Source organism: Catharus ustulatus, chromosome 7 (genome assembly GCF_009819885.2).
Source record: "Catharus ustulatus isolate bCatUst1 chromosome 7, bCatUst1.pri.v2, whole genome shotgun sequence".
Classification (NCBI taxonomy): domain Eukaryota; kingdom Metazoa; phylum Chordata; class Aves; order Passeriformes; family Turdidae; genus Catharus; species Catharus ustulatus.
In genome coordinates, this window is record NC_046227.1 from 27673824 (window position 1) to 27688413 (window position 14590).

At 38.5% G+C, this 14590-nt stretch overlaps 1 protein-coding gene across 1 annotated transcript in view; it reads left to right on the forward strand.

Annotated features, from left to right (window-relative positions):
• Nucleotides 1-14590, forward strand: part of SLC49A4 (solute carrier family 49 member 4) — a 69697-nt gene that overhangs the window by 22126 nt on the left and 32981 nt on the right. Inside the window, exon 3 of the mRNA XM_033064341.2 lies at nucleotides 9953-10215. Within this exon, the coding sequence (XP_032920232.1) occupies nucleotides 9953-10215 (263 nt within the window). The remainder of the gene's footprint in view (nucleotides 1-9952; nucleotides 10216-14590) is intronic.

Genomic DNA, 14590 nt, shown 5'->3' on the forward strand with positions numbered 1-14590 from the left:
ATATCCAGGTGTATTCTTAAGCCCCTTTCTAGTCTACTCTTTTTAGTTCTAGCATGTAATATCAGACTAAGATCATCCCCAGTCCTCAGAGTCATGTTTTAAACATGGACCTTAACCTCTCTTTTCAGTATATTTGATGCCTATGCATATGAGGGGAAATTCAAATTGCACATTTCAGTGTGTCTCTTGAAGCAACTGTGAATTTTCTGTGGTGAATTTTTCTTCTCTGCCAGTGTATGACCTAAAATTTTACTGAAAATCCATACCAGAACTGCATAAATTCAGTGCAGGCTGAAGTGGGAGTACATGGTGAAAATGTTGAAGTGTGAGCTTCCATGGAAGATCCGTCCTCTACATGGACTAATAAAGTCCTTCTCATGTACCCATATGCTTTCACCTGTTTTTCTCTCCAGTCCAGTAACCTGCGAGCTTAATGAGTCTATCGCATAGACAAGGATGTTAAAAAGAATTTTTCTTATGTACCATGTGCTTCTGGGTTTGTCATATGTGCCAGATATATGACAGTAAATTGACCCTAAATTTATTAGTCCTTTCTAAGTGTTATGAAAACTTCATTTGCCACACCTGTTTATGTAGTTCACAGTTAATATCTATTATATAGAACATAAAGGAAAACAAGATGTTACCAAATTGTACCTTTCCTAAATCTTCTTCCCTTCCCTGGAAGTTACAAGAACATAACTAATGCTTTTTTGCCTGCATTTTGTCCAGTCCTTTCCGGCACCTTCTTGTCACTGAGTAAATACTTTCATTGGACTCTTTTAGGATTTGGTTATTTTATCCTGAACAATAACATTACTGGGAGGCCATTTTTTTATAGGCTAAATCAGAGTTGTTTTTTTCCCTCCACATAGGACTTCATATTTACCTTGTATTCTGTGTTTAGGAATAGATTTACGTACATCTTAGATCTTAAATCTAGGCAAAAAGCTGTATGAGCTGAAGCGTGTAAAAAAGAAGGAAATAAAATGATGAAATCAGCCCACAGCCATAAATCTTTGGCTTTTAAAACTGATTGTGTGATGTAAGACTTCTTAAAATGTTTTGAAAGACAGGATAATTAAAGACATGGAAGTAAAGGATGTAACATAATTTGTCATTTGTATTGAACACATTAATTAAGCAATTTATTAGAACTTGTTATGCTGTAGGCTGGTAGTGTTTGTCCTTCACATTAGATTTCACAACAGATAAGTAGTTATTGAAGACCTTGAATCATGGCAGTGAGAGGATGCTCCTTGGCAGTAAGTACTGCTAAAATGTTTGTTGGGAATCCAGCAGAATAGCACAGATAATTACAGTGGAAACAGAGTGGTTGTTTACACTGTTGTTTATAGGAGACACACCAATAGCTGGTATATCCTGTAAACAGGTCTTTTTATTAATATTACTAGTTCTTAGAATTTTGAATATGTCACTTAGATATATTGTTGTGAACTCTTAATATATGTGAAGATTCACTCTCTTAGCACATTGGTGCATTTTGGTTCTATTGGCTAGTGGCAACCTAGTTTGTATTTTTCTCTTGTTAGACTTTCCCTTTAATAATTCCAGATTTCCCCCTTTTCTGTCCCTGAAAGCCTAAAGAATGAATGGGATCATCTCATTATTTGTCTTTTCTGATCCTAAGACTGCTATGAGCCACCATTCTTATGTATGAAAAATGCAAAGGGGCATCTCTCAAGAGGTTATTTTAGTAAAGAAAAGACATAATAGGATTTTCATATTTCCTGGTAATACTAAACACACTTCTGTGTTCAAAAAACCCCAAACAACCCAAACAAGAGCATCTGTGCAGAAGAGGAATTAAAGTGTTCTAGGGAATGAGAAGAGCCTGTTAGGAGAGGATGGTAGACAAATCAGCCTGTAAGAAATAAAGACAGAGTGTGCTGAGTGTTTTGTGCTCCCTACCTCACTGGGGAAGGGAAATGAAAAAAGGATTTAATCTAAAGTGAGGGTCTGGGAGTAGAAAGATGAATAAACATACCTGTTTGTGTGCTGTAGCTTCGCAAACACAGGGAAAACGTTAACACTGAGCACTTGCCAGATGCTGATGGTGCTGGTTTGTGCTGCAGTGCTGGGGGAAGCTGAACTGGGTTAATCCATGGCATCAGAAAAATAGGAAAGTGGGGAAGAAAGGAAAGAGGTCATTCATGAGTAGGTTTACATGGGGAATACTTACTTTTTATGCCCCTGTAACTTAACATTTTGTTTTTATTACTTCCACCAAGAGCTTCATCAGGCTTTATTTTTTAACCTCTGCTCCAAAGCATTTGTTTTACATTAGAGGTCCTGTGTTCTTAAGTGATTATGATTTTTTTCCAGCTTTGCTTATTTGTTGATGGTAGTGGGGGATGATTTAGTGTCCCTCTGGCTGCCTGGTGGTCCTGCTGCCACTGCTGCTGTGAGCCACGTGTCCTGTGATGGACCAGCAGCTCCTGTTCAGCACCGCTACTCCAGGGGCAGCCAAAGTGACTTTTCCTTCAGCTGGATCAGCTGTACTGAAAAAGGGAGGTGACTTGACAGTTCTGGTTATAAACACTCTTTTCCTTTTGCTCCTATCCTGGACTTTGGCCGTGGCACAGTGCGTGTCATCCACCTGCAGCCAGCGTGGCTGCTGAATTAACAATTTACAGACCCTGTATAAATTCTTGGGGTACATTAAAAGAAACTCAGAAAGGGCTTGGTATTGTGGCAGTATTTAGTGGGCAGCACTTGTACAACCTCAGTTAGTGCAAGCCTGTTCTGGAAGGGAAGAGAATTTATATTCTCTGTGGGGTATTTAGCTTCATCTCATATAATGGCAGGTGGTGTCCTTAACTGTAAAACGCTTTTAATGTTTTAATTATACTGAGCTCTTTGCCTTAGTTTGTGACTCATATTATGGTGGCTAATTTCTGTCCTTAAAGAATTTGTATTAAATCAAATTTATATTGAAGTTGCTGCATTATAATCAAAACACCCTCTTGCTCTTTCACTCACTTAATAAAAATTATTGAGGAATATTTAAATAGGTCTTATTTATCCCATTCCTTAATTTGCTGCATCCCTTGTACACTCCTACTACACTCTTCTACTAAAAAATCCTACTTAGGACCTCTTTTGTCTTAACTAATCTTAATCAGCTTTCTCCCACAGCAGCCCAAATAGCAACCAGTCCTGGTGCAGTTCCCTGATAATTTTTTTCAGTATGTTTTGCCTCATTAGCCCATAATGTAATTGCCTACTTGGTGTTTACAATGTTGTGTACTTCGAGTCTGTTCATATTTGATGAGTATGTTCTTTATTAGTGTTGCTTTAAATATTTATTCTTTTAGTGATGGGTTTGTGGAGTTGGTTAGTTTTAAAAGAAAAACCAGAAAACAGAAGTTTTAATAAAAAACCCCTCAGCTTTGACTTGATATGCCCTTATCTCTCAAACCTCGATAAAGTGAAGAACCACCTCCCCACGCAGAGCTGTGTGACAAGTGTGATGGCTGCACAATAACAGTGAGGAGGCAAAGGAATTTGTCACCACAGTGCCAGGGGGTCTCACTGCACATTCACCTCATCCCTTTCCTCTGTCAGGATGTCTGATGGACACCTCAGGCTCTTGGCCTGAGATTGCTGCTTCCTTCCTTGCAAATACTTTCTCTCTTGGCAGGCTCTCAGTAATGAGTGCTGGAGTAACTCTGGTTTTCCAGTCCTTTAAATTTAACCCCAAAACTCACTATCTTTTCGACCACTGTAAATATGTTTGCTGTTTTCTTTAAGTGTGGGAGAAGAGACATGAGGCTGGGATGGAGATGCTGTGGTCCCTTCCAAGTCCACTCCCATAATGGCCTGACTGACTGTGCTGGGGCCATGGTTCATACAGGGGTAAAACATGAGCCTCATTCCTGATGAAAACGGCTAAATGTGCATTTCTAAGTTTTTCTCTTTTCTTTTTCATCCTATTTCTGGAGATAATGTACCAAACAGTGACTCAGACTTTCTGCTTGCAATAATATTTCTTACTGATGGGAGAAAAACAGCTTTAAATTATTCCACATATCAATGGTCGCATGCATCAAAAACAAGCTAAAAAATGCTAATGGCCTCAATCCATGAATATCCAGAAGGCAGAAAGCTTTTGTAGTATAAATATATAATTTAATGAAAATATTGAAAGGAAGTGCATTTCCATGAAATTCATCTATCAGAATGTTATTTTTAATAGATGAATTCATTGCTTTACCCAGAGGTATTTTTCTTTCCAGTCTTTTTCCAGACATAGAGCCTCCCTGTGCTCTCTTTGGGGTATAAACAAAACATCATTTGCATTGGTTCTCCTCAAACTCTGTAACAGTGAATTGCAGTAAAGCACGAATTCGACCTCCCTAATTCTCTTTGCCTTAAAAGTGCCTGAAAAAGTTCCATTTAGTAGGAGGTTCTTTTGTTGTATTTATTGTTGTGAGTTTAGAGGAGAAGCTCTTTCCCCTTCTGATTTCTGAAAAATCAGAAGTGGTTCTTGACAAAACTAATGTTGGTTCCCTCTGAGGTATAATCAGTCTCCTAATACATGATGTGGGTATGTCCATGGCTTTTCATGTGCCTTTTTCTGGGCAAGTAGTTTGCATTACACATTGATATAGACACTGTAGAATAGGAGGTATTTGCTTGCTTTGTTGCCGTGTAGTGACACTAAATTCAGTAGCACTTGAAAAGTTCTCTGAAGTCCTCCAGTGGAAGAGTCTTTCATTTGCTTCCAGGAGTTCCCACAGTGAGCTAATCATTACATAAACAATTTTGTCTTCCAAATTAGCAGGAGTTGAACAATCCACTTGTTTCAGTGAATGGAATTGTCAGGCATGTGAAAGAAATACTAGCCATCCATTTCTATAAAACATCAACTTCTTTATCCAGAATTGCTTTTTGCATTAATTGTTAGGATCTGTAGTTCACGTACTAAATTTTTCCACAGAAAGTGGCAAACTTACTATGACACTATAGCACTGTCTTCCTCCAAAATAAGCACTCTCAGTGACTTTGTTGCTCCTCACACTTTGCCCAACAGTAGCAAAAATGAATTGCAGAGGTTTTTTTGTTATATTTACATAGCAATTTGAAAAATGACTAAGTGGTCAATTCTCACGGCAGCAAGTGGGGAAAAGCATGGTAGAAGTTTCACAAAAAATCCTGCACCAGAATCACATCTTCTCAGGGCTCTTAAAATGAGCTCTACTTCCTCCTAAGATGCAAAGGAATTGAATTTTCCAGTTGGCTGGGGTCATTGTGTTTAGAGAGTCAGAGCAACATGCTGGGATTGACTGCCCTTCTCTTCACTGTGTTGTCTGGCAAAGAAAAAGTGAAAATGCTTTTTCCACACTGTGAATCAGATAAAATACTGATCCAGCTTCTCCAGTCTTAATCTTCCCAGAAAAAGTTCACTTAACATATCTTTGAACTGAACTTTGGATATGTATTTTAATGTTGTGGGTTTTAAATCTATTGTATCAAAACTAATTTTTTGAGTAAGTAGTTCTCCCTCCAGTGTTGCCTTTTCTTCCCCATCTGAGTACAGAAACCAATGAGATTTTCTTTCATTTAAAATTCTCCTAAGTCCAGGCATTAGACACACAGTGGTAGGAACACTAAATGTCTGGATTTTTTACCTAGAAAAAGCACTTGTGTAGCACACAGCTTTTAAATAGCTTAACAAATCCAGTACCTGATGTGGCAGTGACCATGCATGCAAAGTTTCAACTTTTACAAGGAGAAAAAGAAAAATAAAGCCGACTGTAAATGGAAGTGCTTTCCCATCTCAACTCTCTATGGTATTATCACCAGTCACTAGAACCTTTTTCCTGTGTAATCTCACTTTTTTCATACCCAGTTTGCTCAGTGATATTGTAATTCCAGCATTTATAGCCTTGCTTTCCTTTGTTGCTGCCTGTTAGGATATTGCAACAGTGACTGCAAGAAGTGAATAAGGCAGGTATAACCAGGTCAGTTCCTGATACTAGCATCAAGTCTTCTCAGGGAAGTGATGAAAACTGCATAATTAAATATTTATAATGTGACTTGATAAAAAAATTGGGGAAGAGGTGACAGTATAGTACAAGAAGAATTTTTCTTCTCTAATTTCTGTTGCTGTATTTGAACTGGCCCTTGTAGTATATTTTTACAGTGCAGAGGCCAGTTTAGAAACAAAAGTGATCTTTATTTTGTGCAAAAATGTGTGTGTGTGTGCATATGTGTATTTTCTCAGACTGATAGATACATAATGTAAATGTCTAAGTTACTCATTACTGTGATGCTTTTGCATGTGATATTTCACACTGCCATTTACTATCAGTCCTCAAATAGTTTTTTTTCTTTAAAAGGACTCATAAAGAGCTCATGTTCAATTGCAAGTTAAAAGTTTGGCAGAGCACATAAATTCATTAGCAGGGAAGTCATGTGTGCAAAAACCTTGACATATCAAAATGAATCCTGACCTGGCTACTGAGACAGTTAGAAACAAAATATTTTAGATAGATGTTTACTTCCCCAATTTTGCTTTAAGGTACAGTCATCAATTATTTTGTAAGTTGAGAATGAATTTCTGGTGTAACTTTTTTCCAATTTTCTCTTTCATGATTGTGATTAAAAAGCCTTCTGCTTGTGTTATTTTCTGTCATTTGACCTCAATAGCTTTCTGCTTTTTGATACATGAAAATAATTAAATGATGATTGGATAAATAACACATCTGAAAGCAGTGCTGGGTAAATAACAGATGAACATTACACTTGATAGTGTAATGAGACTGAAAAATGTTTTTCCATCTGGGTAAGATCCTGAGCTGAAGTTATCTTTTCATCCCTTTCCTCAGGAAAGAGAAAACTTGTGGAGAATGCAGTTGGAATAGTGGTGGGGAAAATCCAGTTCCTCTTTGTACCTTTTCAGTAACAGAAACAATAAGAAATCAGGGGATAACAGAAACAAACCTCTCTTGGTGTTGGAGCAATTTTTAGCACTGATGGTGTATGACAGGAGACTCATGGACCGCGAGACCAAAATCTAGTGCAGTGCTGATAAGATGTTGTAACAAACAGCAAAAAGCCACCAAAACTGTTGTGTTCATATTTCTCTGTCAGGTGGAGCAGCTGCTACATACATCTCCCAGAGCAGCAGCTTAGAAAATGCTCTGAATTGCATTTTGAATCTCTCATCCCTGCCTCTCTGGGGAAATGAGTTAAGGATGTGCAGAAGAACCATGCAAATAATCTTTTTCTCAGGAAAAAGTAGCTTAATTCAAGCCAGTATTGAAAATGAGATAAAATAGCTGTTATCATATCCAGAGATATTTGAGGTAGTAGTCTGTATATTGATGGCAATTTAGTCTGAAAATGGTGTTTATTAACTCAAATATGTTGGACTTGAGAAATTAAACAATATGAAGATAAGAGATGCTCTACCCTGGATGATAATGTCAGGCGTGATAAATGCCAAAAATGCAAATCCATGTGAACAGAGCACACCAGCCAGGACAAGGCTGGAGAGAGAGCAGCCAAGGAAAACACCAACAGAAGACACCTTGAGAGAGGCAAAATTGGCTGACCCTTTGGAAAACAAAAACAAAAACAAAACAACAACAAATCCAAAACAACAAAGAGAAAAAGCTAATATAGAATTAAAATTTTGTGTAAAGTGGCTACTTTCTCCTTTGGGATCTGCAAAGTAAAATTAACATTTGTTGCTTCCTTTGAGGATAGAGATTGGTTATAGAGCTTTATTCCGATTATGGAGTTTGATAGACATAATTTAAATCTGAAGTACATGGTAAGAATATATGTGTGTAATTTTCACAATATATACATTGTGGACTTTTGTTAGATGGTTTGTTTAGGGGTTCTTTTACAAAAATTTTCTTCTTCTATCAGATGAAGTGCCTATATGAGCACAGATGCTGCAGAGCTGTTGCACTTCTTTCTGATTTTACTGAGTTTTATTTGCCTTCAGGATGACTACAGAGGAGGCATATTTGAATTGAAACAATAATACCAGAGTGGTATCAATGAACAGAAGTGGTTGTATGGCACCCAAAGCTATAAAGGTTATTTTGTGGTGACACAGTTTTCCAAGCATACAGTAACAAGAATGCAATTTTAACATTAAATTTACTTTGGAGCAGGAGGAAATACTAAAATAAAATCATTATATGTTGCAGTGGTTACCTCACTTGCTACTGAAATTGTAGTTGTTTGCAGTTGTTTCTGGGGATGTGCCGTAGCTCTGCAAATACCCTGGAATATTTTAGAAGTTTGAGAATAACTTACTGTAGTGAAATAAGTAGAATAAAAATACTGAAGTACACAAGAATACCTTGGTTTGTCCTGAGTACACTAGAGAGTAACCATAGGGGATTGATGTAATGTGTCCTCCAGAAAAATACCAGAGCATTGTTTATATAGTACTTTATTTAAAACAATTTCATTTTGGTTTTGTGTGTGTGACAGTTTAACAAGCATTGGCAAGGCCTGACCATGCCTTGGTGATGTCCGTCTGAAGCACATCAACACCAGTAATGAAATCTCTCATTTTTGTGTGAGGATTTAAAAAAACCTCCTAAAACATTGAATTGCATAAGTAAGAGTGAATATTATTTCTGTCCCAGTCAGAAAGAGTTTCCTTCAGGTGATATGTAATAGTGCTTCTTTTTTTGTATTTTTTTTTTGTAATTTTGTTTAAAAATTTTATTTCTAATCCACTGAGAATCAGTAGCATCTATTCTTTTCTGTTGCAATCTTCCTTGTTAATTCAATAAAGAGTCTGTAGGCATTTTTTTGCGTATTGGGTTCTTTTGTGTGCTTTAAAAAACTCCTACTACACTGTATATTATTCAGCCATTTGTGACTTGAAGCATTGCCTAAATACTGGCTTATGTTTCCCCATTTTCAGGCCAGAGCTTTTTATGTCTCACAACTCAAGTCTTGCAGCAATAACATTGAGTTCCTGCTATGGTTAGAAAAACACCACCTATTTGAAAATATCATCTGTCACCACTTTATTGCACAATGAATAGATTTACTTTGGAGGGTTGCAGTATCTCATGTGACTCTAGCTGTTTTTTAGACATGAAGTTTTTATAAAAATTCCAAAATAGTTTTGCCTTCCATGGCTGATGACTTTTTGGAAAAATCAAAGTGGAAGATTTCTGACTGAAATCCACACGTAGGAGAGTCTTCAAAAAGTCCTTTTTGTATTTGTTCATTGTGCTAATATTAAGCCAAACTTTGCAGAGATTTCACTGCTTGGAAGTACTATCTCAGTTCTGTCACCAGCCTTATCTGTTAAATCCCAACGAGTGTGAAAAACGAGAAAAATCTGGGTTTACTTGGCTGTTTCATCACTATGTTGAGAATGGCCAGATTGCTGGAGAAGACGACTCTCTTGGAAACCCTAACAGCCTGGCCTTCTCATCTGTAGGCACATAGAGCTCATCTGAGTGTGTAAATAAAAATAAATAATGCAGTGAAAAAATATGCAGAGTATTTTGCTGAAGTGTTTCAATTTTGGATATGCCATAACTAATTTAAATCTTCGGTTGGGATTTATGCAGGCAGGAGGGTCAGATTTACAATGTTTGTAATTTAAAGCTTTTCTGCTGCTATACCTTTTCTGCTTTTATATCCTGTCATGATACCTCTTTGCTGCAAAGCAAGTCCCTTTTATTCCCTTCTCCTTTTCTGCTTTGAAGAGAACATTTGCTTCTCCTTTTGTATGAGGTAATGAGATCAGAGTAGCTCCGGATTCTTTAAATCAATCTTAATTTGGTTTCTTTTAGTGTATAGAATATCCTTCTTTGTCACTTCCATTTCTTGGTGCAGTAGCTCCGTCTCCAGCACTTGGTATCTCACATGCCTTTTAATTAAAAAACCCCAGCAAGCAATTGTCATCCCAATGGCCATGGTGTGTTGTGTCTTTCAGGCTGATTCACGGCGGGCAGCTGCTGAACGGCCTGGCGGGGCCCACGGTGATGAACGCGGCTCCGTTCCTTTCCACGACATGGTTCTCTCCGGACGAGCGCGCCACGGCCACGGCCATCGCCTCGCTGCTCAACTACCTGGGTTGTGCTGCTGCCTTCCTGGTGGGGCCTCTGGTGGTGCCTCCTCCCAACGGCACAGCTCACCTGGTGTCACTGAGCAACACCCAGCACATCAAGGACCGCATCGAGGCCGTGCTCTATGCAGGTGTGGGTCAACCACAACGCCTACAAACACAACACGTACATGCTTGCCTGTGTGCTTGGTGCTTGAGAACCACTACCCTCTAGTGGCTGGTTTGCACAGGATCTGGTCTCTGGCTGAGGGAAAATAATCAAGTCAGGAGGCTTAATTTTTTTTCCCTTTCGTGTAGGAAAAGTTTTAAAATAGCCTTTTGTACAGACTGACTCGCAAAAAAAAGTAATTCAGTTGTTTGTATCGGCTGATCTTAGGAGAAATGTCTTCTTAGAGTTTCCCTGAGCTTCAAAACTGGTTTTTGCTTATTGAATTTTCATTAAAAATATGTTTCCATGACAGGTTGGGTTTCTTCTACTGTGTCTGTAAGGATGGAAATTCAATAGTCCTTTAGTATTAAATCCTCTTCTGCATTAACTGAGCCTTAATTTATGACCTGTACGTGCCTTTCAAGTGTGATTGCATCATTAGTATTGCAGAATCTACAGAATCAGAAACACTGAAATTAAAACACAATAGATCTTGTTTTTAGCTAAAACCACGTAATTCCTGCTGGTGAGCAATTTCAATGAAGTGGCAGCAGTTTTGTGTAAAAAATCACTGATATAAAATTCACCTGATAAAACTTGGATTTAATGTCCCTGCTGTTTTTATTGCAATGGCTTCTATGCCTCTTCCTGTCGCTTAGAAAAATTAGCTGCAAATGTTAAGGAAACAGAATTGGTTAAGTGGTTTAAGTGTCTACATTCTGATTTTTAGTGGATATAAATTGGTACAGCATTAAGAGTTGCACATCTTACAGGGCTTTTCCCCTCTATAATTGCATCCTCTGAAATTCAGCCAGGACTTAGTCCTAAGTGTTCCAGAAGTCCTAACATACATATACTGTGTAGTTTATATGGAGGTTTAGGGGATTGAGTTAGCTGTTTGTGATCATTTATTCCTGGACGTTATTCTTGTGGAAATTTGTCAAGTTAATATTCTTGTTGGGTGAGGGCCACTTTAATGTTTGGTTTAAAGAAAGTGTAATAGAATTTGGATCATGACTTCAGCAAGTATTTTTGAGTAACCTACTTTTTACTGGATTCAAATGAAACAACAAGGAAATTCAGGTTTGGCTAAGCCTTTTTCACAAGTAAATATGGTGTGAGGCTCTGAAAATCTTGTGTCAGATGAACATGGCTAGTGTGAGAGGAGGAAAAATGAAAGCAAGTCAGGTTTTCTCCTGAGGAGCAGTAGATAAGGGGAGGAAAACCCTAGCAATTAGAGAAGTGTTTTAGCTCTCTCTCCACAGATTTTCCATGGAGAGGGAAAAATTAATCTGCCTAAGGAAATACCATGTTGTGCTTAAAACCACTGTTTTGAGTCTGGTAGCACTAGAAACATTGCCTTCAGCAGTGCGTTAGATTCACATTCTCTTCTGTTCTCTTTTGGGAGCTTTTCCTAAGCATTTATCTCAGAAACAGGGATGGATGTTGCCACCAAGGTTCAGGTCTTGCCTGCCTCACATGTCAGCAAGGCTCTTTCTGCCTTTCTGAGCTGTCAAGGATGTGGGAGCACCCTCGTAGACCTGTTTGGGATCACTGGTCCCAGCACACGATGAGCCTACTGCAGCTGTTCAGCTTCCTGGGAATTGTGTTTTGTGGGGCATCTGTATTTCTCACTTAGGGTTTGAAAGTACTTTGAACAGAGGTGTTTTATTTGTGCTGGTGTTTGTGTCCTATGGGATGTATATTTTCAGAAGCTGCAAACCCTGACAGTGACAGAGAGCTTCTTTGTGAACATTGCTGACCTGCAGTGAATCACAGTAATGATGGAAAACCTCCAACTGGTTTAAAATTGCAAAGAATTGTCAAAGAGGAGTTTGCTTTGAATCCCTTATGGGATTTGTTGTATCTCAGCTTAGCCCTGTTTACCTGGAGAGATGAAGGCACAAGGTTCCTGCTGACTGCTTCCCTGTACTGTCTGGTGCCCCATGGGCTCCAGAGGTGGAAGGACAGGTTGCTTCATGGTGGGTTGATAGTGAGCAAACAGCTCTGTTCACCTGTGGGACAAAAAATACCTGGTAGGTGTGGTAGGGTATTATTTGTCCCATTAAACAGCTGTGCAGAAAACTAAACTCAAACTGACTTCACAGATCAGTAGTAAAGGTTTTGCAGAATGTAGAAGAACAAGAAGCTGGACCCAAAGGTCCCGCTTCCCCACTTCTTCAGTGTGGTCAGGTTTGGTATGACTTGTCCTTCCAGTGTCACAGGGTAGGCACTCTGCATTTCTAATGAGCTTGTTGCTTTTGCTGAGCTAGCGTTAAATAAGCAGCCTCCAAAAGTTAGGTGATGTCTTTTAAAAAACAGTAACTTTGTGAATTGTTAACTTGGGATCAGTAGTGTGCCAAGAGTGTGCAAATTTTCCAAGGACTTAAGCTCAAACATGATTACAAAGCAATTGCTTATATGCCCATTCTAAAATTGCTCTGTTAACTTCAGTCTCTTCTGTGTTTTAATAAATTGCTGTTCCTTTATCTCAAACACGGACTAAGAGCTCAGCTGAATTGCCACACCTCCTTCTGTGTCATCTGTGTTGCTGCACATTCTGGTTCACAGCTCGAGTAGTACAAATGTAGCAAATCAGGATTGAAATGTACTACCTGAATAGTGTAAGGAAGCATGAATTATTCTGGACTGCAGCCAGAACTTTTAGCCTTGTGCTTTCCTAAATATCGATGTAAAATCATTTGTTTAAAATAAAAAGTGTTTGTGTGTGTGTAAGGAGCCCTCATGGCCCCTGGAATGTTGAATGTTCCCACAAAACGAGGTGGGGAGGAGGGGTTCTGGGATTGAACAGGTTTTTGTGCTGTGAATAGCTTGTCTGAAGGAAGAATACTTTGTCATCAAGGCTTGTGGCTCTGTAAACATCTTTATATTTCTTTTTTCTTTATTTTTTTTTTTTGTCTGTTTGGGGTTTACACAAGTATCAGGGTGCCTGCTTCCTAGGCCAAGATGCAGGCATCTCTCACGTCACAAGTCCCTGTGCTGTGGTACCCAGCTTTTGTGAAGCATTCCAGTTTCACTCCTCAACCAGTACACAGATATATACATGTCTGTGTCTCTGCATACTAATTTATGAGTTGCCCCATTCCATGTGCTTTGCTCTGTATTAGAGCATCCATCATTTTGAGAAGTTGGCAGATTCTAAAGAGCCTCTGTCTTGTGACTTCAGCTCCTTTGCTTTCAGCATTGACCTATTTCTTACCTTCCAAATTTTGCTTACTTTTACTCACTGCTTACCTGACCTGGAAAAGTTTTAGATTGTACTCCTCTTCCTCTAATTTGGTAAAGTATGGAGATAAGGGTGTGGGTTTCCTACTGAGGAAGGATTTCAATATGTAAGGAATCAGATGTGTTTGGCAGTACCTGGACTTTTGATAGAGGTGTAAGTATTGTATACAAAGCTAAGATGGCACTAAAAACTCATATTCTTCAACAGAGGGAGATGCTTTTGTTTCCACAGTGAATTTGTCACTTTTCATTTGTGCATGACAGCAGAGCTTTCTAGGCAAATTTGTTAGCCTGCAAAGTGTAAGACTGGGAAACATTAAGGAGTTGCAAGAAGGTACTACAAGGACAGCATGTTGAACTTAGTAATTTAAAAACAAAAACAAACAACAAAAAAAGGTTACTATACTGCTCCTACTACAGCAGCTTGACAGGTAGAAATCTTGAGGCAGTGAATGGATGCAGCCCCAGATGGGCACCTGTTATGAAATATTTGTATGATTTTAAAAAATTATTGATGTGGTTTACTTTCTTCAGAAAAAAATCCTGAGCTTTCCCCTTACAGAATTGCAGTATAACAGTGTTAAACAATGAGTGCCTTGGCCAAAATTTATGGGATTGTGTGATCACATTCTTGATTGGCTATACCTGTCTGCAGTCTTAAATCTTCCTTTAATGTGTGATTAAAATGTGTGTATGGGTGTATGTATGTGTGCCTGTAAACTTATATGTAGAATAGAGGCAGGAGTGGGGATAAGCAGCTTTTACTAAAGAGCTGTGTAGCATCTTCCTGTAGTAACAGAGCATCTCATCATTTCTTAGGTCTGGGATGATCAGTTACAGCCAGTTCTTTAGTCACTGCTCATGTTTTCCAAAACAATGTGCACGAAGATAGAAGTTAATCTATTTTCTGAAGAGCAGAGGAGTGAGAAGGTTTAGTTAAAGTGCCCTTGGTACTCAAAACATGCAGTTACACCACAGCAGGAAAAGAGACACCACATAATTCAAAATGAGTCCTTTAGTATTTGATCATGAAAAATGGCATTGTCACACTCCCAATATGCCTTTTTTCCCATATGCCAAATAGAAGCATTCATTTCACTTCTCCATCTCCA